At 44.5% G+C, this 25006-nt stretch overlaps 1 protein-coding gene across 17 annotated transcripts in view; it reads left to right on the top strand.

Annotated features, from left to right (window-relative positions):
* Positions 1-25006, top strand: part of dnc (phosphodiesterase dunce) — a 120821-nt gene that overhangs the window by 91178 nt on the left and 4637 nt on the right. For 12 of the 17 annotated variants that reach the window (XM_069040481.1, XM_069040480.1, XM_069040487.1 and 9 more), the window contains 5 exons: positions 8248-8430; positions 8681-8713; positions 18195-18296; positions 18417-18481; positions 19637-19749. In XM_069040481.1, the coding sequence (XP_068896582.1) occupies positions 8248-8430; positions 8681-8713; positions 18195-18296; positions 18417-18481; positions 19637-19749 (496 nt within the window). Of the gene's footprint in view, positions 1-2218; positions 2237-7971; positions 8132-8247; positions 8431-8680; positions 8714-14658; positions 15019-18194; positions 18297-18416; positions 18482-19636; positions 19750-25006 lie in introns of those variants that run through there. The other 5 variants (XM_069040476.1, XM_069040479.1, XM_069040485.1 and 2 more) reach the window with 4 other exon arrangements.

Below are 25006 nucleotides of genomic sequence, written 5' to 3'. Positions count from 1 at the left end.
TAAAACCGATTTAATTCGAATTTAACGATCGATTAGCGCTCGCCATTTATTTACGCGGAGGTAATTGACTCGCACCATTTGTATCGGCGTTTTTACTGGCGCGCGTTTTTCTCTTTTAAATTTTTCACGAGTTCCATCGCGGCAATTTTCTCGAGTACGGCACAATTAAATTTTTATCGATTCTGACGGCGACGCACCCACGAAAATCGAACCGACCGACGACCCTCTTCTTGCAAATGCTGGTTTCGCTTTTTTGTTTGTTGCGACTCGACTGTTTCGATCGCCGGTTTCTAATTCTTCTTTTCTTTCTTTTCTAGGTAAGTGGGACGAGGGCGGCAGCACCGGTGAAGTATTATTCTCTAGCTGGAATTTTTCCATTATGAGGGTATCCAATTAGAAGGAGACTTTAATTAAATCGGCCGGGATGCGGCCGCAACTTTGCCGCCTAATTGAAAAGCGCAAAAGGCGAATAAATAGTGGATGACGCGGTCGCGAGATATTTTGGAATGGTTCCTAAAGAGTCAATTCGTCTTTCGACGCCGCCACCATTTTTTCGACTGCACACAGAGGCGTAGCGTCGTCCAATCCCAAAATAAATCTCGATCGCAGAAATAATCCGATCCAATACCACACAAGCTTGATCCTTTCTGTTTCTGATCGTTGTCTCTTCTAGTCTTCTGTTCCGCGTCTGATTTGGGTTTTGTTAAGATGTCCGACATGTGAGGAGACCTTTTCCGAGTCAATCCGCCCCTGTCTATCAAGCTTACGTGTCTCAAGCCACGCAGCTGTTCTTTCGCGTTTGTGACAGCGTGAATCAGCTCTCGACGCTCATTCCGCACTAATTTCGTCCTCCATGACGAATCTTCTTTCGACTTCCCGGGTTGTGCGACGGCGGCGCCATCTGTAGATCGAGGGCTGAGATTCACCCGCGGCGCAAACCTTTCCGGCGCGGTGAAACGTGTCTCCCGGCTTGGAGATGGCGCTGTCGCCTATCGACCCGCCGCCCTTTCGGAGACAAATTCAAATCAATACCGCTTGATAACACTATCACGCAACTAGATCCCAGTTCCGATCGCGGAAACATCATTTCCGGTGGTTGGATTATGAGAATTTTTTCCGCACCCCCGTCGACGACGATCCGGGGGCGTCGTTGCGGATGTTGTTGTCGGGAGTCGCGGCTGTAAGTTCGGCGGTTTTTTGCGAGGGATGGTTCGGATTAGCGATGTGGTACACACCCCCCGGATGCTGGTTGCATTGCAAGATGGCCGCCGCAGTTCGGGTTACCCCCGATGGTGTCTCTAGTTGTGGCCGCGCTTTCGACTTGCCAACTAGCGCAATATCGTCGAACGTGTTCCGTGTGCTTTTCGTAAACAAAATGTGTGCCGGAAGGGGTGGCGTTGCGACGTGGGGGTTGTCCGGTCACGTGGCGCGGATGCACTAGGAATTTTTGTTTCTTTCGGATTGGTGTCCCCGAGAAACCGCCCCCTCAGTTGCTCCCCGTTTTGGTTGTTTATCGTCGACGTTCGCATGTTAATTTATTAATTTTAATTATTCCCGGCTAAATGCGGCCGCATAAATCACCAATAAAACGGTGTTCCAGTGCAAAAATAGCCACCGGGTAATTACCAAGCAAGGCCGCCGCCACATTATCCGCCGCATACATTTCCCGCTTAAAATTCAAATCAGTTTATTTGTGGAGTGGGGCGAGGGTCGTACACTTCCATCCGCACCTGTGTCCGACATCTGTCGTGCTCGCAATAAACACACCAGCAGGAAATTCGATTCGGACGGCACGTCACGATCCTGCTGAAGTCCTGATGTCGTGACGTCACCGCGCGCGTTCGATATTTTACCGGAGCCCCCACCGGGCTCCCTCGAATCATTATCGCCGCTAATAAAGAGCCCCAGCAGGAAATGATCACGAAAATCGAGACGGACCATTAGTACACCCTCGTCTCCCTCCGTTCGCACCCCTTCGCTCTCTCCTGTCCGGTTTGTTTTGTTTCTTCTTCGCGGGCGCCAGATGCACCCGGTTGCAACACGCGCGAGGCTGTTAAGTGCGCCCCGGTGGACGCTTTGTGAAACGGGTCACCGCCCTTGTGCTATTATAATACGTGTCGAGTGACTCGAAAGAACCCTTCGGCATGGGACAGGACTGGTGTGTGCGCAAGAAACGGAAGCGAACCGGAACCACATGCTGTCCCTGCGGACCAGGACTAAGGGTCCATCCCTCACGGTAAACACTGATTTTGTACGGGGGCGGGGGCGAGTCGATACTTTCAGATGCTAATCGCTCGGCTTTTGCTCGCCGGGTTTTTATCCGAGGGCGGAATTCGGCACCCAGGCCACACCGCAGGGTCGCCGCCGCCGCTCATCTCTCCAACCCCCGTCGCTCAACCGCCAACGGCGGATTTTACCATTTTTTTTATTCTATAATACGCAGTGGAGCAATCACAACAGTACCTTACAGAGTTATCACAAATGTTTTCTGACATCCTAGTTCTAGATTGGTAAATTTGACATTTGACAGCTAACACTTGTCACTCTACAATTTTGATGTTTCGCTTTAGCAAAAACGAACATCGTTTATTCCATGAAACGAGATGGATTTCTTGTGACGTCTTCCTATTAAAATGGAATAGTCCACACTTATTTATTGTTAATATCTTACAAAGTATCTGAATGTTCTAAACCAGGCTAGAAGCGTAAATCAACGAGAATGAACTGGAAAGCTTCCAGAATGACGACCCACGAATATTTAGCAATATGAGGCTTTTTTAAATCCCACAGGAAGAAATTACGTTGCTGCCGAGATATTGGTTCATGTGGCAAAAAAAAATTGAAAACAAGAGAAAAGTAAAAGTGCCCGCAACGAAATGTTTTTAAAACAATACGTTTGTTTTTGTGCCGTGTTCTTGTTTTTATCATTCTCGTAAATAAATAGAACAGACGGAGTTTGTTGTGTTTTAAACATTGAAAAAAAACGATATTTTTAAATTACATTATTTGAAAGCCCCCTGTTTTTAGGCAACCAATTAATCTTGTCAATTTACTTTTAGCTCATACATTACGGTACAGTTACGCTATGCATTGTAGGTGTCAAATTTCACAGGCAACTACGATGTAATAAACACTCATGATAACCTCATACACTATGAAACGTCATTTTGCTCGGTGAAGAAATTGTCTTCCTGGTTACGCCACTGCTAAGGCGTCGTTTCTTTCCGACTCGCGGTTCGAACGATTTGGCATCTCCCTCTTGGACCTTTATTAGCGAACGGGCGAAAAAAACTTTTAAATTAGAAGTAGCGGTTTTCGAAACTTTAATTGGACCAGCGGCATTGTCTTCCATTTTAATCAGCAAACTTGATGAGGCGCGTTATTCTCGAATTCCGTCATTAAAAAGGTCCCTGTCGGCGTCGCCGCCTCCGCGGAACCGCCCCTGGCGGCCGCTAATGAAAAAATATGTAAGTCTGCGAGAAGAAGCGCCATTTCCTCGCCTCTCCCGGCCCGTATTTACCGTCGTGATTAGGTTACACCAGTGGCGTAGAAGATTTAATTACGCCATCAATTTTGGTGAGTGCGCCCCTCGGCTGACGTCACGCGGCTGCAGGATTGTCGGACTTTCAAAAATAACGTTTATCGGATCCCGAACGTCCTCGGCTGCACACTTATTACTTTCGCCGCATTGAGATAGGTCGCGATTATAGTTGGCCGGGTCCGCGTGACGTCAACTCGCTCCTTGCTGACGTCACAAGATACACACGTACGCGGGGGCTTTTTCGTGACTATTGTTCGCTTGGTCTTTGTTGTAAAGGGTAGGAATTGATTCGAGGCGAGATTAATTGAAGGCTGTTGCGTCAAAGTTACGCAAATTACGCCGCACGTCACGGCCTTTCGCCAATCCGCCAATTTCATCTTTGGACTATTTTTACCTGATCTCGGCGAGTTTGCCAAGAGCCGATCGATAGGAGGGGGCGGCGCGCCCCCGGGGGCAGTGTCGGAGCTATTATCGGCCATGTGTCTTGCGGCGGTGGCGCGCCACGTGCCCCAAACTTGCGTAATTCGTCGCTTTCACTTCGACTCTTCGCGTCCTCGAGGTCCTTCCCCGTTCGATGCGGTCCGGGGCGAATTACATTTCTCTTTGAAATCGCGCCGATCCGCACGTAATGACATTTCGCGACGTGCCTGCGGCAAAGGTGACCCCTCCCGGAAACGTTCGCCGGAAAAAAAAATGGTCGCCCTCGTTTTCCGGGTATTTTCTTAGGGGAGGGGGGATTAATAATCGAAACGGTTCCCTCCAAATATGAGACAATTTTTCCGCTTGCTTTGCCGTCGAAAAATTTAATATCGCATTAATCCTTGAAAGACGGATGATTGCGAAATATTTTGAAGAGGTGCTCGCGTCGTCGGAAAATTGCTCTCTCTCTCCTCTCCGTTTTTTCCCCTCTCGTAATTGACTTTTATTAAATACTTGAAATTACTTGTATTGTTGGTCGTCGCAGCGTTGCAATTACTTCCGCTGTGACTGTACCGAAAGCGAAAAGACCATTAGATTCTGCGTAAATTCAATTTGGGCTCTCTTTCCGTCTCTCTCGTCCGAAGGGTGAGAATCCGTCTTGTTGGGGTTGGTTTTTTTTTTTTAATAATCAATCCAGGTCCGGAGGACGGTGTTGATTTGTGACGGTGGAAGGGTGTCCATCGTCAATTCGGAGCCTATCCACTTTCCGGTCCCCGGGGGGTTGCAGAAGGGGGTAGATCGCGTGGTTCGCATCCAGTCTAGTGCCAGGCTCCGGGGTAGGTAGAGATGGGACATGCGCGCCTCGGCATCGTCATGGCGGCCACGGCACGCTCCGGCTCTACACAACCTATTTTCCACAAACAATTTCCCGCAGTGATTTAGTTAGTGGTTGGTAACGACACATGGTCGCGGCCGGGAAAAACCGTCGGAAAACTGTCGATTGTCCGAGTGAAAAACGCGCGCGCGTCCACCGACGACGGTCTCCTAATTGAATGTTTGTTTCATTGACATTTGATGATGTTGTTCCTGTGGGATCGTGTGCTTCTGGTGGGGAGGAGAACGGTCAAAGTTCCGTCGAAAGGGATCGCCTGATCGGTTTGTTTATGCAGGAGGTGTGCGACATTCGTCCGGTGTGAATAATAGATGGGGGCCTGTCGGCGGCGGGGTCCGCTCCGTGGCTAGATCGAATCGGTGCGAGCGAACGTCGTCTAATTGGGGCCAGCGATGTTGATCAGTCGTCGTGTTTCTCGTGTGGTGCAATGAGTGCCGCACGCAACCACCAAAATGGCGTTGGTGTGAGGCCCCAGGACCGAGAGAGTGGTGTGCGGTGGTGAAAGACATGTAGAGGGCCGGTGCGACGCTCCGTCGAGGTCGTCTCGATCCCGGCCACGCGATCGATAGAAATACTGTTGCTCCGGAATATTTTTCTTCCTGCGATGGGTGCGACACGGACGATCCCCCGTTTATAATGCTGACATTGTTGTTTCTGTTATGGTCCCTGATTCGCGGTCTGAGAAAGCCTTCCTCGCGTACCCCCACGCCCGCCCGATCGCCGCCCGAAGCGCCCTCGCCCCAATCGCCCTCCCCCGAGCCGCTCGACCTCCACAGCGAGATGTCCTCGCAGACGAGGGTGTCCACCGAGAGCTACCGCTCGAGGTACTCGCCCTTCTCCAGGGAGTCGTCGGTGGACGTCGGCAACGAGAGCCGCCACTCGGTCACCAGCATATCCTCGTTCTCCACCTCGTCGAGGCGGTACGAGATCATCGGCCAGAGGTCGGTCGACTCGAGGGCCAGCGTCACCAGCCTCTGGTCCTCCGACATGTCGAGGAGGGACTCGGAGGCCATACCGGAGCACGACTCGACCGACTCGAGGGCGTCCTTCGCCTCGGCCGGCAGTCTCGCCTCTTCGGACGGTTCGAGGCGGCATTCCGAGGGCCTGGGCAGACGGAGGAGGTCTTCGGTGAGGTCGTCGCAAGTTAGGAGACACACTAGGAGGTTTCCTTTAACTTATGATAGGCGGAGAACTACTGGGAGGTTTGTATGATCCGCGGGGAGGGGAACAAAGACATGCAGGCCTCACAAGTGGTTGCCACGAGAGGGACGACGTTGACGCGCTCCCCGAACGCCTCTCGCTCGACCTCTTGTGCCCCGAGGGGATCTCCGACACCGTCCCATCAACTCTTCGACAATTATTCATTCATATACCCACCAGGCTGCATTCACAAAGGAAATCTAAATGAAATATTACTCGTGTCACGTTCGCTCCTCACTCGAAACGTTAAAGATGCCACTTCAATTCGAATCTACCGAAATAAATGTCAAGGACCGCGCCATCTCTGGACCATATCACGTAAAAACATCGAACTAGGAACCTACTTATCTACTTCATTACGTTTTATTTATTTTTAAACCTACGTTTGTTGTATTTTTTCTTTCGTTTACGATATGTTTTTGTAAACGAATGCGATCCTTTCCAAATTCTGTTCGTTTACGCTGTACCAATTTTTAAATAATAACCAGTTTTGACAATTAATAATTTTTGCATGTTTGATTTTCCTTTTGTATCCTCCATTCCTCTTTTTTTTACAACTGCACCGATGATATATGTTTTTCTACCGTAACAGCTTCATCACCGAATCCAGCGCCACCTCTCGATCTCACCCCCATGTTTCAATTCCACTTTGTTTGTCATTTTATCATACGGGGTTATTTAAAATTGGGTGATCAAGAAGGACTGTTTGAGCTGGTAATGCTGAATTTTATTTTTAAATGGTCCAACTGCAGTAACTTCCGGTTGTTGACGGCTTCACACTGACAACCGCATCAGTGACAAGTCAAATTTTTTGACATTTCAAATGAAATTAAACATGCTGGTGAATCGTTCGAGAGAAGAGTTAATCTATGTTTAGAGCAAAATGAGAAGCACTTCGAGAATTTCCTTTAGTTAATTTTTAGATTATTCTGAATTCCAACTTTGATTTATTTTTGCCGTTAATTTTTACTCTCATAACCTACCATTTTGTCGTTATTAATGCTACGTCAGATATCTGTCAAATAAACCCACAACACAGTCCAGTGTTGTAAATAGCCGAATAAACAAAGGTTCTTAATTGTATTGCCAACTTAAACAATCCTTGATCACCCGGTATCTGTTCAACGTTTTTTGCCCAATTATTTAACCTCACTTTTGTATTAAACATTTTCTTTTTTGTTTTGTCTCTAAATTCCCACAACTTTTTTATTGCGTTTCTCCTCCGTGTCGTCTTATTTTTGTACAATGTCTTAATCGTCCTGATTCCCCGGAACAATAAATCTAATCTGTGGATCTGGACGCATCGTAATTGCAGCAATAATAAGTAAAGATTGATCCAAATTAATTTATAGTTTTATTGTATTGCTTAGTAGATATGGGTGTGTACTAAATGACTCGGTGTTTTTTTTCTTTTGAAGTGTTGCGATTAGCTTCATCTGGCGTGTTTTTTTGGGACACCACTATATTGTGAGGCCTGACAGACATCAAACTTCGCACGAGTTCTCGTTCCATTGCAACAAGAAAAAACCGATCAGATCACTGAAGGGCAACACCCTTATCAGGCGCCCCCATTTCATCAGTCCATTGTTCCCAAAGGTTATCAGTGATTGATCGAATATGTATTAAGTGGTCCCAAACATTACCGAAATTTCCCCGAAGGGTCAGCGCGAACGACGTCGACCGTCTCCTTATCTTTACGAGCCCGATAAACGATCTCGGTCTGATTACAGTCGATAAATATTTGTGGGGCAATGGTCGCCGCGCGTTTTACGAGGGAGGTGCGACCCTCGCCGCCCCCTTGCTTTCGCAACTTGCCCTCGACGAGCCGCGCGCGTTTCGGCGGTGTCTGCCGCGATATTGCTAGGTCATATAATCTTCAGATTATGTCGCTTTTATCTTATCTTAATAACCAATTTATTTGCAGTTAATAGAGACAGTAATGTCGGTAATTCTGTTGTATGTGGGCAGTGAATGTTTGCCAGCACGATGGCCATCAGTATCCCGCTCAGGAGTCCCATGAAGATTCCCCGGAGGAACTCCGACTTCATCCTGGGGCGAAAAGCGCACGTTTTCGTAAGGTCGGGCCAAAGTTTACCGCGCGTTCTTTGCATAACCGTCGCGACCTGGGGGCTCCCGTCAAACCGCCAAATCGATCTTGTACTGTCTTGTGCTAACGTGTCTTCTTGTTTTGCAGTTTCGACGTTGAAAATGGAGCGAGTCCGGGGAGGAGTCCTCTGGACGGGGCAGCGTCCCCCTCAGCCGGTCTGGTCCTCCAAAATCTCCCCCAAAGGAGGGAGAGTTTCTTGTACAGATCCGACAGCGACTTCGAGATGTCTCCGAAATCCATGTCCAGGAATTCGTCGATCGCTAGCGAAAGGTGAGAACCAGATTTTGATGTTTTGCCGCTAGAGCGCGCGCGCGTCGCCGATACAGCAACCTGTGGCGCTCGGTCCGCCATCTGGCGGCCAAAGGCCGACCTGACGTGACAAGATGTCGATCGCTCACGCACGCTTTTCTCGATCAATCACGTATTTTGCTTTTTCGTGTGATTTCGTTCTCGTTCTCTGTTTTACTTTTCTCTTCTCTCTCTGGTCTATCTCATGATAAAAGAACGATCTATTTTGCAGATTCAAGGAGACAGAAAACATATTGGACAGATCGTATGTACTTTTGTGATTTTGGATATGTTTGATATTTTTTGCACTCTTTTAACACTCCTGACCCCTCTTTCTGTTTCTGACCGACAAACCTTCAGATTCCAACCCCCGAATGGTCGATGCATGCGTGCATGAAGTCTCACGCGGTCACTCTTTCTCCAAACCATCATCATTGTTATCTAAGTGTGTGTGTGTGTTGTGTCGTCTTCGAATCTGGAGGTTTTCGGGCGTCGATTAAAGCTCGAGCTTCACACTTTCACACTCTAGTCTTGGCGTACTAGTCTAGTGGCGCTTGTAGAGCTAGGCAGCCAGTTTTTAATGAGCAATTTCAGTTTTGGCGTTGTGAAAAGGGTCGTTTTTGTGAAAACCGCCCCGGTTTCGTTCGCGAATCTAATTAAAAGTTGGAGAGGACGGGGGCCGGGAGGGGAGAAGTCGTCGGGGGTGGCGCGTGACGTCAACGCCTTGAGATGCGGCCACCTGTGTCGGGGATTTATCGACGACCCTCTGGATTTGCGTGCCTCGTAAAACACACCTCTCCGACAACAACAGGTGATAAAAATCGAGATAAGGCCGTACGCATTCGAAAAGAATTAGGGTTTTTATCGCAGCCGGTAAACAAATTTATCGTTAACACTGCTAATACGAAACGATATTTATAAATAATGGCAGGCCTGCTCGCCCTATCTCCAGATGGATATATCGATTTTATCCGGTGGTATTGTTCGCCTCGTCACGTATTATATTATGGCGTCGGAGGGGCTTCAAAGGGCGCACTCGAAATATTAAAATTCCTCGACCGCGAACATCCTCCAATATAGAAATCTACCTGGAGAGTCGTCCTCGACCGACCTTATCGCCAGATAATCCGGTGCATTTTCTCCATCGTTGCACGCCGAGATCGATCGTAAAGTCGACAACTTATCGAGCAAATTGTAAAATTCGAAGGCAACGATCACCGATAAAGCTTTACAGATCGATAAACATTTTGTAATCTCCCACTGACAAATAATACACTCGAATTTTTTTACATGCCAAACAGAATGTTCAACAAACCTTAAAATGCTGATAGGCAGAACAGGGATTTGCGCCGATAAATCAGTGTCGGGTTTATCGTGTTTTGGTAACCGCGCGGCGAAGCTGTATTAACAGTATCGCGAAGTGTTAACGATTTCGAAAATTAAACCGGTCGGAACTGTCGCGGTTAAAAGCCGTAAGTTCGCGTGGTTGATTAGTCCAGGCGGCACTAAAAATCGAGATTTTCTGGGGGGATTTTGCTGCTGTCGGAGCAGATGTGGCGAGTCTGTTAACCTCCATTTCACCTTGTTTCGCCAAATCATCGAGATCTGTCAAAGTCCAAATCGTAACTGCATTTTTTCACATCTCGCTTTTGCCCGAGTCTTTGAACAACTGAAAAAATTCAAAGCCTCCGCTTAAAATAATGTGATCCTTAAATCTAACAAGCAAGGTTCTAAATGTTTGGAAACCACCTCGTGGTGTTGTTTTAACATTTCAAATTTAGAATGGCTTTATTTATTTAATTCGCCTCTAATAGAATAATTTACCGATTCAATTTCGAAATCCATTTTAATTGCAGTGTTGATTTAGCAACGCTGCGAAATTTTCTGCAAATGTTTGTACGATTTTAAAAAATTGCAGTTTCCTACGATCAAAAAAATCGAAAATGAAAAAGATCTGGTTTTTTCTCTTGATAAAAATGAGAAACGAAGGCGACGTGAAAGGTTTGAGAATCACCGAGTAAAAATGTATTAACGGTTTCGCAACTGCTAACAGTCTCTCGCGAGTGTAATTAACCGGAACTGGCTCGGCTCCGGGTGGAGTATGCGATGCCCGGAATTTAGTGGATTTCTGATTAAACCAAGTCCAAGTCTTCAGTGGAATATTGATAAATTTGGTGACGTCGAAATTGACGCGCCGACTCCTTTAATCTTATCTTAATTCGATCTTATTTTTACCTCGTTTCCACTAATTTGTCTAGATTTTCTGTTAACTTCCACAAATGACAATTAAATTCAAAGTAGGAGTCTGCGGGGCCAATGTGAGAATGACACAATCACACTTTCGATATTACAGTGTAGAATAAAATGATTTACATCTCAGTTACCTTTGCATTATCCTTGTAAAAAATACGAAATGCCGCTCTACAAAAAAAAGAAAGCCTAACCTCAAAATATTCCAAAATTCCAAATGTGATTTATTGCGAAGGGATGATATGAATGCAAAGCTAACAAAAGCAAGTCACAGCTAGTGTTGAAAGTGGCCACCAACGTTTGTTAATTCAATTTAGTAAATTGTAACAATTGTCAATTCGATTGATGACATTTATTGACAGAACTAATAGTTCGGCACTTCAAAAAAAAAAGTAGGGCGGTACAGGAAAATTTACATGTGCAAAAATTCCAAAGGTAACTAGATGTAAATCATTTTATTCCACACTGTACAAAAAATTACAACTTGTAAAAATAGCACGTCATTAATTTGTGTCAACATATTTCTCAAATATGAATAAAATCGTAAAAAATGTCCACCAACACTGAAGTCATCATCAACATAACATTTCCCTTTTGATTTTGTGAACATCTCGTTTTTTTTCATACGTACCAAAATAACACGTTTCTAAGGTCACAAAGCCATCTTCAGTATATAACATTAAATCATTAACATCTCTCTTTTGGGCGTATTTCTTCAACCCCAATAATTCGTTTATTTTTCTTATACAGGGTATTTCACACGTGATAATGAGCCCAATGGAATCGCAAATGCAACCCACAATACATTTCCAAAACGATTAAAATGTGAGAAAACAGACATGATCCTTATTTATGGCGAATGTAATGCTCCTGCCGTTGCGCGTTTATGGAGACAATAGACATTTTCCCAAAAACTCTTCGTTTTTTCACAATTTCATTTAACCAAGCGAATGACGTTTATGTCAAAATTTATAAAACTGCACAGCTAACCATGTTCTATGGGAAGGCGTTGGAAACCGTCAATTGCTGTGCTTTTTAAAAGCGTAGATTAATTGGAGCATGTTGACAGCTAACCTAAAATTTAGAACCAAAAAAATCTTTCTTATTTCTTTGTTTGCAATGTTTTGCATTAAAAATACGATTACTTAACGATTCCTATTGTCGAAACAAATATCTAAAGGCACCCTGTTCTGAAAACAAACATATTCATTAATGTCCCGATTAAACATAAACAAATGTCATTGGTGTCAAACGGAGGGAAATTCAAACTTTACACTGTTCTAAACGGTTTAAATTTTCCCCCAGGATTTCATTTGAACGCGCGAATAAAAATTGTGTAATCGATTCAAATTTTTAAAAATTTGGTGACCTTGAAAACAGATTATTACCAAAAGTTTTTTTGAAATCTCATGGATTGCATACCTTGCATTTGATAAATTTGGTGATATCAAAGTTAACATGGCGAGGTCATTAACCTTTCTTATTGTTATCTTTTTTCGTTAATTTGAGATTGTTTTTATCAACAAAAATCTCTCTAACGTTCACAAAATCGTTCTTCTTAGGATATTTACAAAATTTAGTCATTAACATCTTGCTCAGTTTGTTCTTTTGTCAATTACTACAACTGAAACAGCGTAGCTTTAAATTTATAAATTTTGGTGACCTGTCAAAAAACTGGATTGATAGAAATCTCATGATAACATTTTGACATATCAAATGAAAGATGTGTTTTATTTAAAGTGTATCTGATAAAATAACTCGATAATGCAAAAATAACATTCAGTAGCAAACATGTTGCGAAAAATTGATGTGAAAACAACCGGAGGCTTTCTGGTAAAAAAAAGAAAAATTTGTTTGTAACGATAACACATAAAAAATGGAAGTGTTATAAGAAAAATTGTAAATTGCAAAATTCAGTATTTACATGATCACAGCACAAGAAATCGTGTTTTGCTGTAGGGCTTGAAAAGTAGATGAAGGGTTGAAGTATTTTAGCGTTCTCGTTCTTGTTCTGGTTGCGGTACCGGCGATCGAGCTCTCAAGTTTTTAATCACTTTGTGGGCGTAATAATGGTGGATGCGCCCCCCGAGAAAAAAGGGGTTGATCATAACTCACCCCTCCGCCGAATCAAAGGCGATGCGTTTCATCCTCCCCTTTTCTCAGCTGTTCCAGATAATTTACCTTTAACCTTTTGGGAGAGGCGAATTAACCGAAAGCAACGATATCATAAAACCCCCGAATTCCCCGGTGGGGCATCTCGCTTCTTTGATCTCGCGATCCGACCACCCCGTTCCCACCTGGAACTCGCGCAGCCGTGACGTAACCCCTAATAACAATAATCGTTAATAGCGCTAATGAAAATGCAAAATGTGTCGATCGGCGGCCGTGCGTCCCCCAGGGTGGCGGGGTGTCGGCGCGAAATTCCCGGTTCCGCGGTTTTCGTGAATGGGGCGAGCTCTGGAAGCCGTAGGGGATGTCCCCACCCCGCCGCTACGAAGACAAACTCCGGTCCGTCAGTGTCGATTCGAACTCCGGCCCGTTCCGCAGCGCGACGCGCTCTCTTTACCTTCCGATTCGTCCTTCCGAAGTGTTCTCGATCGCGTACGCGACCGGTCCGCGGTCGGCGGCGTGGACGCCGGTGCCGGCGGCGGTGCTGAACCCCGCGCGAGACGCCACCGCGAGGTGCCCCCAGGACACGTGCTCCGGGACCCCGTTTCGGACCGAACGGACCACCCGCGGCGTAAATATAGACAGCTCTATCGATTTCCGCCGATATTCCGTCCTGCACGATAGAAAAAAGCCAATTAGGTACAAGCGGAAAAATTAAAATTCACTCGGCGAGCCGGAAAAAATCTTGTTAAAACAAGATTGTGGTTCCTCGCATGAACAACTACTCCACGGTGTCGCGACCGACGGCGACATTGTCTAGGAAACGACCACGTGACGTCAACACTCTAAAAATAAGGAGGTTAAAGAGGATGACGATAATTACTTTGTTTCGGAGTCGGTAACCCTGGAAGTAACGACGAGCTCCCTCACCGACTCTCGCGCACTTCTTAAACGCGCCTAACTCAATAAGAGTCCAGAAGATGCGACTTCCGTCTCAAATTGACTCGAAATTAGCAATTAGGGACTTAACGGCCAATTTGGGAGTCGACGCGAAAATTGAATTCGTCCAATGATCATGTCAAAAGCTAAAATAATTGTGCGTTGAGACCGTACAAGACAATCGAACGACCCGTTCGTGATTGCGATTCATAATTAACATCCTTTATTGTCTCTGGCATGCTTCTACGTAGTTCCAGGAGTCGTTTCGATAACTGTTATGACCACGACGAAAACTCCACTTGAATTGCTAATTTTCGTTTAATTCGTTCGATCATCCCAAAATCGAGTTAATTCTTGATCACGTAACAACACAACAAAAACATTCGTGGCCATCAAGCTTGATAGTTGCTGTGTTTAAGCAAATTAACACGAGTCGGCGCAAAATGTAAATTGCCAGTCGACAATAATTGCATATTGTGCGTTGCTTTCAGTTCTTGGTTGAAATTGTGAAAAACCTGGTCGAATCGGTCTAAAATTAAGTTTTTAAGTGGTGAGAAGTAGAGATACGATCGATCGATCGATCGATTAGATTTTCCGGGTCAAGATCAGTACTTGCGTATGTCGATAAAAAAAAAAATCGAAATAATCTGAGTCGCGGGTGCGGTGTAGTCCCTTGGACGCCCCAGGGCGCCTCCGGGGGACCTTTCCTTGTCAGCCGGAAATTGAATCCGCGTAAATTGCAACTCTTCCTCTTGCGAGATTTTTCATTAGGCGCGAGCGGATAATCCGTGCGGCGCATTATCGCGGACCTTTGTCCCTGTTCCGGATCAGGCCGGCGATAAAGAATAACCAGATAACGTTTCCAGGATGTTATCGCAATTCCCGTCGAGGCAGTTCCACACCGCCGCCCCGATAACGATCGTCGGGAAGTGACGGGCTCCCGTGGGACGATCGTGGACCCGTGATGGGTTAGTGCGCGGGAACCATTGTGTCAGTGGTGATGGTCTGACGTGTTAAGACAGTCAATCTGGCCTCTCCGGAGCGCTCTTCAACTCCCTCGACCCCCGAATCCCCCCCGTCCAGGAACGCCAGGGGTTCCCTGTCCCGCTCCTCCCTCGGCAACTGCTCCAGTCCCTCGCTGCTGATGGCCTCGCCCCAGACGCAACCGGAACACCCCGCCCTGCCGCGAACCCTGTCGACGTCGGTGCTGAGGATCAAGCACCGCACATCCTTCTGGGACAAGTTCTGGCACGAGAGGACCAAGAGGGACTAGTAAGTTGGGCGCGATCGATCCGATGGGTCCGGCTAGGGCGAGCGCAGGCAACCAACCATGCACATGCAATTACAGCGCTCTGCAAATACCGCGCAAGCATTGTTGGTTGCCTGCACACTAATCACGCGTAGGCGAAACAGTTTTTTCGGGGGACAACAAAACAAATTGGACGCAGCAGTTCTGGCGCAAAAAAAAACGAAACAATAATTAAAAGTGACGGTTTACGCGGGTGTGACGTGCCGCCGGAATTTTTATTGTCTTATTTTTTTAGTGTACGCGGTTATTTTTGCACCTCTAAAAAAAACCAACGTGGCTAAAAGAGTCCCGTTTATTTGGATTCCGGTGATAGTTTTTTGGCGAGAAAGTTTGGTTTTCTAAGACAGGAATTCGAACGGAGGCAGATGTTTCTGTTTATTTATACTCACTTTCCGAACACTTTGTGATGGCACTAAATAAAAGCCGTGAAAGATTAAATTCCGCGAAATTGAGGAAATGTATTGCGCGAAAATGTAGATTTCAATTCCCAGATGTGATTATAGAAATGTCAGGTCTTTAAATTCGGTCAAAAGGTTGCGCTTTATTCCGCACGATTTTTTCCGTTCCAGATGAAATATTCTGCCAATTCAGGATGTTGAAAATTCTCTTCGTCACAAATAAAACAGTGACGAATTCTTGCCGAGCCATATTTTATCGCAGCTGTCACAAACAAGTGTCAGTCTGTTTGGTCAAGATGCTATCTTAAACCCGACAAAGACCTGTCACGTCCAAAAAATCTCTTAATGCCGACATTTTTGTTTTTGCATTGCAAAAACAAAACAGGACATTACCAGTTCGTCCTGAACAAATTCGGCTCAACTTGTCGCAGCTTTAAAAAAGTCGCGAGAAGTATCCTGTTTCGGGTTCGCAGGATTCAGCGTCTCCGTCAGGATTAAAAATATCTGCGCCGACTTTCAAGTGAAGCCAAAAATTTGAATTCTCGCAATATCAATTCTGATAGTTTCAATGACTCAGACACATTTATGTCTCAAGAGAGAAGTCGCAAGTCGCAGCATTTCTCGGTCATAACATTTTTGTACGCGAGTACATTCCTCTTCGAAAGTGGTCATCAGCCTCGACCGCAAACAATTTTTGCAATATTTTTGTCACCAGTGACTCATTTTGACTCCCGTGACTAAGAAAAAATGTCTCCGAGTCACTAACCTCGGTGACATCTTTTTCAAAATGTGGGAGATGTTGTCGCCTCGAAAATATAACACGTGTTCAATTGAAAAATTCATCAAATTGGCTTTGATCTTTGTCGCTATCTTTGTCTGACCAACTCAATTTACGATGTTGTTGTCTTTTAAAAAATAAAATCAAAGCCAACTTTCAATTGAACACTTGTTATATCGCGCGTTTAAATGAAATCCTGGGCTGGTAAAGTAAACCGTTTAGAACAGTGTAAAGTTTAAATTTCCCGCCGTTTGACACGAATGATATTTGTTTATCTTTAATCGGGACATAATTGAACATGTTTGTTTTCAGCAAAGATTGCCCTCAGGTATTTGTTTCGAGAATAGGAATCGTTCAGTTATTCTATTTTTAATCTAAAACATTGCAAAGAAAGAAAAAAGAAAGACATTTTTGGCTCTAAATTTTAGGTTAGCTGTCAACATGCTCCAATTAATCCACGCTGTAAAAAAGCAGAACAATTGACGGTTTCCAACGCCTTCCCAGCCCAGGATTACATTTGAACACGCGATAATACATTCCTGGCGTGACTTAAAAAAATTAATAGTGAAATTTTGGCGTCCGATCGGCCAATTATTTTTGAAGCGCGGTTGATTTTTCTCGACAATAAAATTCGTCGAAGGCGATTCGCTTCGATGAAAGCCTCCGAGGCGTCTAATTTTGAAATGAGCGCAAACGCCCCGACTTTACATCCTTGTTGGTCGCTTCTCGGAGAAAAAATCATATTTTGTCGACGGAAATAGCTCGGGGAAAAGCCTCGATTGTTGGCAAGTGTCGGCTTGCGAAATTAATTATCACCGGAGCGTCGTCCACATTGTCCCGTGGTTGTCGATTTACCACGAAAAAACAACGGTGGTTCTGTTTGAACACGCTCGCGTCACTATCAGTTGTTCGTTAAAAATGTCGCGGCGCAGAACGTGTTTCTGTCGCAGAGGTAAACAGAATTAATTAAAGGAGCTCCTGTTTGTGCCCCGTCGAAATCCGTTGTTTTCGTCGGGAGATAAAGCCGCGTCGGAGAGAATCGAAAAAGCGAGCTCCTGCCGGGGCCCGTGCAGGAAGTCAACACGGCGATAATTAATAATTTGCATTTCTGACAGGTTAACCGGCGCGGATCGGGTTATTTAAATACGGAGGGACAGGCAAATTAACGGCTGCCGCCTCCGAAGGATTCGCGATTCGTCATTGTCCGGGATTCGTTCGGATTGTTACACCGGAGGCGAGCTTGTATGGAAATTGTTCAGGGGCCCCCTTCCTCTCGATTACACAAACGAGCCGCACAAACTATCATAATTGCTGTTCCTGGCAGCTATATTTTGAAATTCGAGATTAATTGCTTTCGAACGAGCCATTAAAACGTATTACCTCGCAGCATAATAATTACAGAGATTGTTAAAAGTAATAACCGAGCCGAATCGATAAAGCTCTTATCTTAATTCGCCGAACCGGACAATACGAGTGTTTTTCTCCGGAAGCTCGAAGCTCCTTGACCTCGCCCGGACTTTTAATTAATACCGCGTCCCACTAACGATCCCATCGACGTCCCATTCATATCTCTGTCTCTGTAAGCGGCTCCGTCCATGTTCCGGGCGAGCTTTGACAGTGGCGGGACTCACTCCTGACCCGCGCCGCCTCCGGGGGCTCGCCGTTTTTTCGCCGCCGCCTCTGAATCGCTTTTCAGCTTGCTCGCTGAAACGGGCGGTTGTCATAGAAACGACTGCAGATTCAAAACAACCAAGGACCTCTCCACCACTACAGATATGTGATGGGGATGAATATTACATCTGCTCAAACTGAAATATGCCGGAGGAATTCGAACGACACGGGGTGGTGCGGGAGGGGGGGGGGGTGCGCGTCCGGGCACCAGATCCGATTAAAAATTGCAGGAAAATGAGAGCCTCGGCTCCGGTTTTGTTTCAATTTGTTGTTTCATTCTGTCTGTTTGCAGTCATGGAGAAGATCTTATTGTCACACCGTTCGCACAAGTTCTTGCCAGTTTGCGCAGCGTTCGCAACAATTTCCAATGTCTTACCAACGTGCCCACCAACAAGTAAGTACCAGTACGCGATTTCAACCGAAAATCAATCGACCGTTGGGTTTCGGTTGCACCGCGACGTACAATCAACGTCGCCGATCTACCGTTTTTCAACCGGTACCTACTTGCTTTCAGGTCTCGCCGTTCTTCGGGAGCAGCGACGTCAGCCACACCACAACCGAGGAATCTAGCTCCCGGAGGTAAAGTACAAGTAAAAATATTTTTGTTGCGACATGGTCCAACCGCGTGATTACAATAAATTCTGTCTTTGACCGTAAACTAGCGATCCGGATTTATCCGATTATTTTTGAAGCGGTCCCGATAACGGACTGGTGGATCGCGAGAAAAAATTCTTTGACGTCACGGGTGATGATGGGTCGAAAAGCGTTGACCTTTGTGATTTATTATTGAACAGATTGAACAGGAGGGCGCTGTTGTTTTATTCCGGCACGAATAAATTGGACTAATGGGTCGGTATCGACGCTCATTAAAACAGAAACAACAAATAATGGGGGAGGGGAAAAAAGAGGAACAATGAATAACAAAACAGACAACATCGCAGGCGCACGTGGACGTCGATTAACATATTGATGGCCGGTGTGGGTGCTTTTTAATAAAATTATTGAATTTATGGTGCTCAGATGAGATAATCTCGACAATCCATTTTTTCGCGATTCCAAATCTGGATTTTATTCGTCGTGGCTTGTCATAAAAGGCGAACCAGCTGACACATTTCGCGTTTCCTCTCATCATCAACGTTACGACTTAATCGACCAATTTATTAGTCTTTCTTGTTACTTCGAATTTCCCCGAACCAAATTCGCTTCGGCGAAATCAGCTCGCGATGATGCAAAAACCTCGTTTATTAAACTTTGTTTTTTTTGTTGTTTTTTCGCGTAGTCTCTGATAAAACGTAATACTCCAGGTGCAATAAACAACAATATTTACCCAATCCTAATCGATTTCATATCTACTTGGCGAGCGATTTTTTCGAAGCGCATTTGTTCAGATTAGACTGTCGTGTGGGTCTCGACGTGTTGGTGTGGTACCAAGAAATGAACTTTCAAGTTGTCATCCAAATTCGTAACGTTGCATTTTCCTTCTACGGCCGGTCTAATATCTCAACAAGATAGAGCACACCCCACGCGCCACCAGTCAGACTGATAATGTCGCCCGAAAGAAAAGTTGCGTTTTTTGCACTCGCTGCACAGAAGAATGCAATCATATCGCGATAATCGATCGTCGTGATGCAATTTGTGTAGTTCTCGCAGTCGCGATGTACACTTTGTCGCACAAAAATCGGGCGGCGGTGCGCTCCACCCTGTCCGAAATCCCTGACGAGCCTCCGGTTTCAGATGAAGCTTACATGAAAATGGCGATGGAGACGATGGAGGAACTCGACTGGTGTCTGGATCAGCTTGAGACGATCCAAACCCATCGGTCCGTCTCCGACATGGCGTCGCTCAAGGTGAGTACCACTCCACTTGTTGTATGTAATCTTTCGGCGGAAAATTGCTGCACGTGCCGTGATCAAAAGCGATAGGGACGCATTTTTTTTCCGGCGAAATTGCATCGGACACGATTTGAAAGGTTTGTCGTGTAAGTTCGAGTGGCGGCACTTGAAAAACGACATGGAGATGTTTTGTTGCAATTGATGTTTTATTTGTTAATCGCGAACACATCGAGTCCCAACAAACGGATGAGTGTTTGTTTGAGATTCGAACTGGCACTTCCTGCACGAACCAAACAGTGATGTTTATCCTTTCGGCTGTTCTGCTAATTGCGACGATCTGATCTTCGGAGCTTTGCGAGCAACGAACAAACCAAATATTTGACAACCAATCACGAAATGAAAGGTCTCTTTAAGATGTAGCCAGATCTGTTCTAACCTCCAACCAAAAATGATCCAAACTTGTCTTGCTAACAGTGTTGCAATCTCTCCTCCAATTACAACTTAGCAACGCTTCTAATTTAAATAGTAAAAGTTTAGGCCCCATCTTGAGCAGTTTTAATTGTTTCGTTACGAGCTATCGCTCAACCTGACCCACTAGCTGAGGAACATCATCACCATCTTGCACCATCCATTAATATCAGTCTTTCTCCGCCTCTTCCATGTAATTTTCCAAGCGGAAATATAAAAGATGAAGCTTATAATTTCCTTCGGACTCTTTATCGAAAAATCTTTCATCTGTTGATGTAACGTTGGACCGGATCTACGAGACCTGAAATAAATAGCACTAGTTCTTAAAAATACAAACATCCCAGTTCAGAGACCTTTCTCAATTTATTGAAGCAATTGCGGTCACTAAAGAATTATCTTTTCGTGCTCATTAAATTCATATTCACCAGACTCAAGCTCTTCTAATTCCAAATATTTTGGTCATGTGTTTGGTAAAACTGGAACACTTTGAAAATTCCAGTTTCAAACAAAAATCGTCAAATCGTTAATCTTTCTAGTGTATATTTTAAGTTTACGTTCATTCATTCCGACCCAATTTATGTAAATTATATCATAACTCGGGATATTAATATCCGGGTCTTATAAATATTAATCAATGATATTCACAGCGCAATAACTTCCTTCAGGTACGTTTGATAAATCGTCTGGAATCAAACCAGTTTTCTCAAAGGTGGAAACACTTTCAAATCTGTTGAGTCTCGTAACATCCGGAAACTTATCGAACTTCTCAGAGACCGTCGCAGATTCGTACAATTATCAATGCGTACAAATGATATCCTGGTTTCTCAGATCGCAAATCTATCAATCTAGTTTGTTTTTCGCAAGTTGTTTTGGGAAAACATCGATAACCAAATAGATGCAGCAGACTTTGGACCAAACTCCTCAAAATCTAAGACCACATCTTTCAATTTCATTCTTTTCTGGACTTCCCCAAGAGTCTACTGGGGGCCCTGGATTTTCCCCATCTTCACTAGCAACTTGCTTTCTGTCCATCATGATCAAAGTGGTGCCAACATTTTCGATTCTATAAACTCTGCCGTCCAGTCTAATCTCGCTAAACTCCAGTCTTGGTGTCTTATCGATACACGATACGTCGATATCTCCAAGCGTAAAATAGTATCTTTTTGTCGTCAAACATTAATTCCTTTTAATTCCAACATTGACAAGTATGATTTACGGTGATCTGACGACATGAAAAGCCTTTCGTACATTTTGACAAAGGATTTAGATTCACCGTTTACCTAACGCACGTGCTGTCAAAGTTAGTTTCAGTATGCGCTATAGCTGCGTATTCAAAAATCAAAAAACCACCAACGTCGCATATTCCTGGATAATTACTATCGGCAACCCTGTCTAGTGTAAAATTTGGTGAGAATTGTAATTTTGAGGTTAAGTGTTTATTAAGTGTCTTGTTTTTCTGGGCATGTTTAAGTAAAAATAATAAGAATTAATAAAAAATGAAACGTGCTGAGCAATAATAAAACAATTTGAACGAAATTCAAAGCAAATGAATTTTATTTTGAATCAAATTAATGTCATAATTTATAGTTACCAACATAGTATGAAAAAGTAACTACCTAGGGTTTTTTAAATTCTACTAACCTAAAGCAAGAGATGGTGGTTTTTTGATTTTTGAATGGACTTTAGTCTTTGAGGGAATTTCGACATTGATAATTGATTTAAAAAAAAATGGACTTTACCAAACAAAATTGGGAAAGGTCTTTATAACGTACTAATACTTTTATGAGGGTTGGAACGGTTGGGACAGCCCATTGCTGTAGGCTCAAATTATTGAAGAAATGGGCCGTACTTAAACATTTCTTACTGGGGGTCTTCAACGCATTTGTGCTCTGCAATTTTTGATTTTGGTCTTAGACGAATAATTATTAAAAAAAAAAATTTTTATTTAATAATTAGTCGTCTAAGACCAAATTAACATTAAAATTTTTTGTTTGCTATTCAACGTAGATTCGCCTGACAAATATTATGGGCTGTTTTTAATAGTGGTTCTAGGTAGGTGCGTAGAAGGGCCTGGAAAATCCAATGATCCATTTGTTCCCGAAAGAGTCAAAATTCCTGGTACACATTAGACAAAATTTTGAGTACGGACCACCAAGCTGCAAACGTTTTGTTTTCTGAGACTTGGAGGTTGCTAAAACCGCTTGGAGAACACGCCGTTACTATTATTATTATTATTATCAATTGGGGTTCCCGGACGTGAGGGATTTCTCTTCATTTTTTTGGAGCGTGTCGTGTTCAATTTTTGATGTCGGAAAAATCCCCTGTAAAAAAATTAAATAAGCGAGATCGGGGTCCGTGTCACGGGTGAATTTTTAAGGCGGACTTTATGAAAAATGGACGAGCGACCCTACTCTAGACGCTGTCCTCTTCGATATTTACGGCGTCGGTCGATTCGTGTTGTGAATATTTTGCCAAATTGATTTATCAGTCCTGCACAGTCTCGTCTGCGGTTTGTTATAAACAATGAAGAAAAGTGCTGAAAATGTTGTTTGATTACTTCCGAGAAAAATCCTGGCCCCGAATCAAAACCGGGTCTGTTGTAAACCCGATTTCGTTTTAGAACGCTTTTCCCCAAAGTTGATTTATAAATACATAAAGCTCACAACAAGAACCATCTGTAATAAAAATTGGTCGCGTTGTCCGTAAAGTTTGGAAATCGGTGTTATCGCCGGAGTGATTGATGTTTCGTTCGTTTTTTTTTAATTTGCTCCGGTTCGATTCGGAGTTTCGCAATGATTATGAAAATCCGCAGATTAATGTCCCGAATTTATTCTCGAATTACGGCCGTCTATTTCTGGCCGCCACTGTCAATATTTAGCCGTAATAATTCACTTTTGACGCATAAGAAAAATCTTTCCGTTATGAAAACGGTGCCAGTTGTTCCATTGTGGAACTCAGACGTAATCGAGCATTTCCTGGGATGCTCCAGACCGGGAGAAACTTTCTCGCCGGCGTCCTCCGACACCAAACCGCTCCGAAGGTGACGATCAGGAGTTATGCAAGATCGTCGTAAACAAGCTCCCTATGATATCTGGCAAGCTTTCAGCGTCTATTTCAAGCTTTGCAAACATTTCACCAAAAGCGAAAACAAAGCGGCCTTTGCGTCGAGGTTATGCTCCCCATTTTGCCACCTCCGCACAATTATTCATCGTTTGTCCGATTACTCAAGGGCGGTGGCATCACTCTCGCGAATCTAGTTTTTCCAGGCGCAAATATTAGCTGGAACATCCGCCGTGATTTATGAAAATTTACGCGCTATTCTTCAACGTCTCCACGAAAATATCTTTATCTCGAATCTTGATCAAACAAACTTCGCGGTTCGTTGTTCTTCGCACGTACAATTCGAAATTGTTTCATCCCCGAAACAATCCGCTCGGAAGTTGGGAGGATTCCGGTGCAGCTTAATTAATCCGGAGCGGTGTCGATCGGTCTGCCAGGAGCTCCGTTTCTTCTGCAAGCATCGGCGGGGGTCAAATGTCGCGATAGCGCGTCCGGCGAGGGGCCCTGACTTTTGCTCCCGATTGGTCCGAAGAGGAAGTATTTTTAGACGCGCCGCCGCCGCAAATACGCTCCTAATCACGATTGTCCGGCGCGGGACGTAAATATTTTATTATTGTTTGTATCCTTTCATATCTGTGACATTCTCGACGGAAATAGATTCGTGAACGATCGAACAAGTCCAAATCCAGGACCGTACCGTCCAGGGCGATGCACACTTTCTCGGAAGCTCGTTGTTAATCATCTGTTGATTTTATTAATGGTGTTGTTGAGTCAAGTGAGAACAGATCTCTGGGAAGCTCGGTTGCGTCGGGAAAAATTTCCCCGGCGTCGTCAGTGGAAAAAGAAAATTACAGCCGGGTCCAGAGTGCGTACGTGCAGGTTCCAGGAAGGATCTCTCCTTGTACCCAATTAATTACGTCGATCGAGTACACAGTTGGATAACCAGACCCCGGTATAAATCTCCCGATGACTGCATAGTTTGTGCCCCAATTATTTTTATTGTCGCAGCTTTTTCAAAATAGCTTTTCTCAACGGCGACGACTTCAATGGGTTTTATTTCGGTCTCGGCGTTACCGATTCACTCGGTATTTATTTTTGATTCGCGTCTAATTATCCGTCATTGTCACGGTTGTCCGTTTCGGCGATCGTTGCGCAATGATGGTGCGTTATGGTAATTAGCCTAACCAAACTGCTTTCGCCTTGGGAATTTAGCGACGTTTTAATAATTGCCATTAAGGATTTTCCAATTAAACCTATCCCAGGAAGTGGACGTGACATGACCGTAAACCGCAAAAATCCATCAGAAAAACTGGGCAAAACACGTGACGGCTGGAAATTAATTTGACATGGCCGGAAGATCGTGCAAGGAAGAAATTAGATGAGATCAGAGATCGAGGAGTCGTTATTATTTGCAACTGATCAGATTCACTAATTTGAAAAATCGGGACGAAATTCAATCAGGGCGCACTAATAGCCAAACTAATCCGAGACGTCGGCTCAAAGCTCGAGCTTTGACAAGTCTGCAGTCGATCGGAATCGAGATTTTTCTGGTCGAGCTTTTCAACAAACGTTGAATAGAGATTTATAATCTGGGGCCGAGTTCATCTGGATCAATCCGCGGAGTCGTCTCGATCCTGACAGGATTACCAACCATCGGATGATTAACCTTGCTGTTATGGTAAACACGGCGCCGTCAGAATCGCGTCTTCAAAGAGCAGCAACAGCAGTAAAACGTTTATTGCAT

The sequence above is a fragment of the Tenebrio molitor genome, chromosome 3 (genome assembly GCF_963966145.1).
Source record: "Tenebrio molitor chromosome 3, icTenMoli1.1, whole genome shotgun sequence".
Classification (NCBI taxonomy): domain Eukaryota; kingdom Metazoa; phylum Arthropoda; class Insecta; order Coleoptera; family Tenebrionidae; genus Tenebrio; species Tenebrio molitor.
The sequence above is the reverse complement of the archived record's forward strand: the minus strand, read 5'-3'. Positions and strand labels throughout refer to the sequence as shown.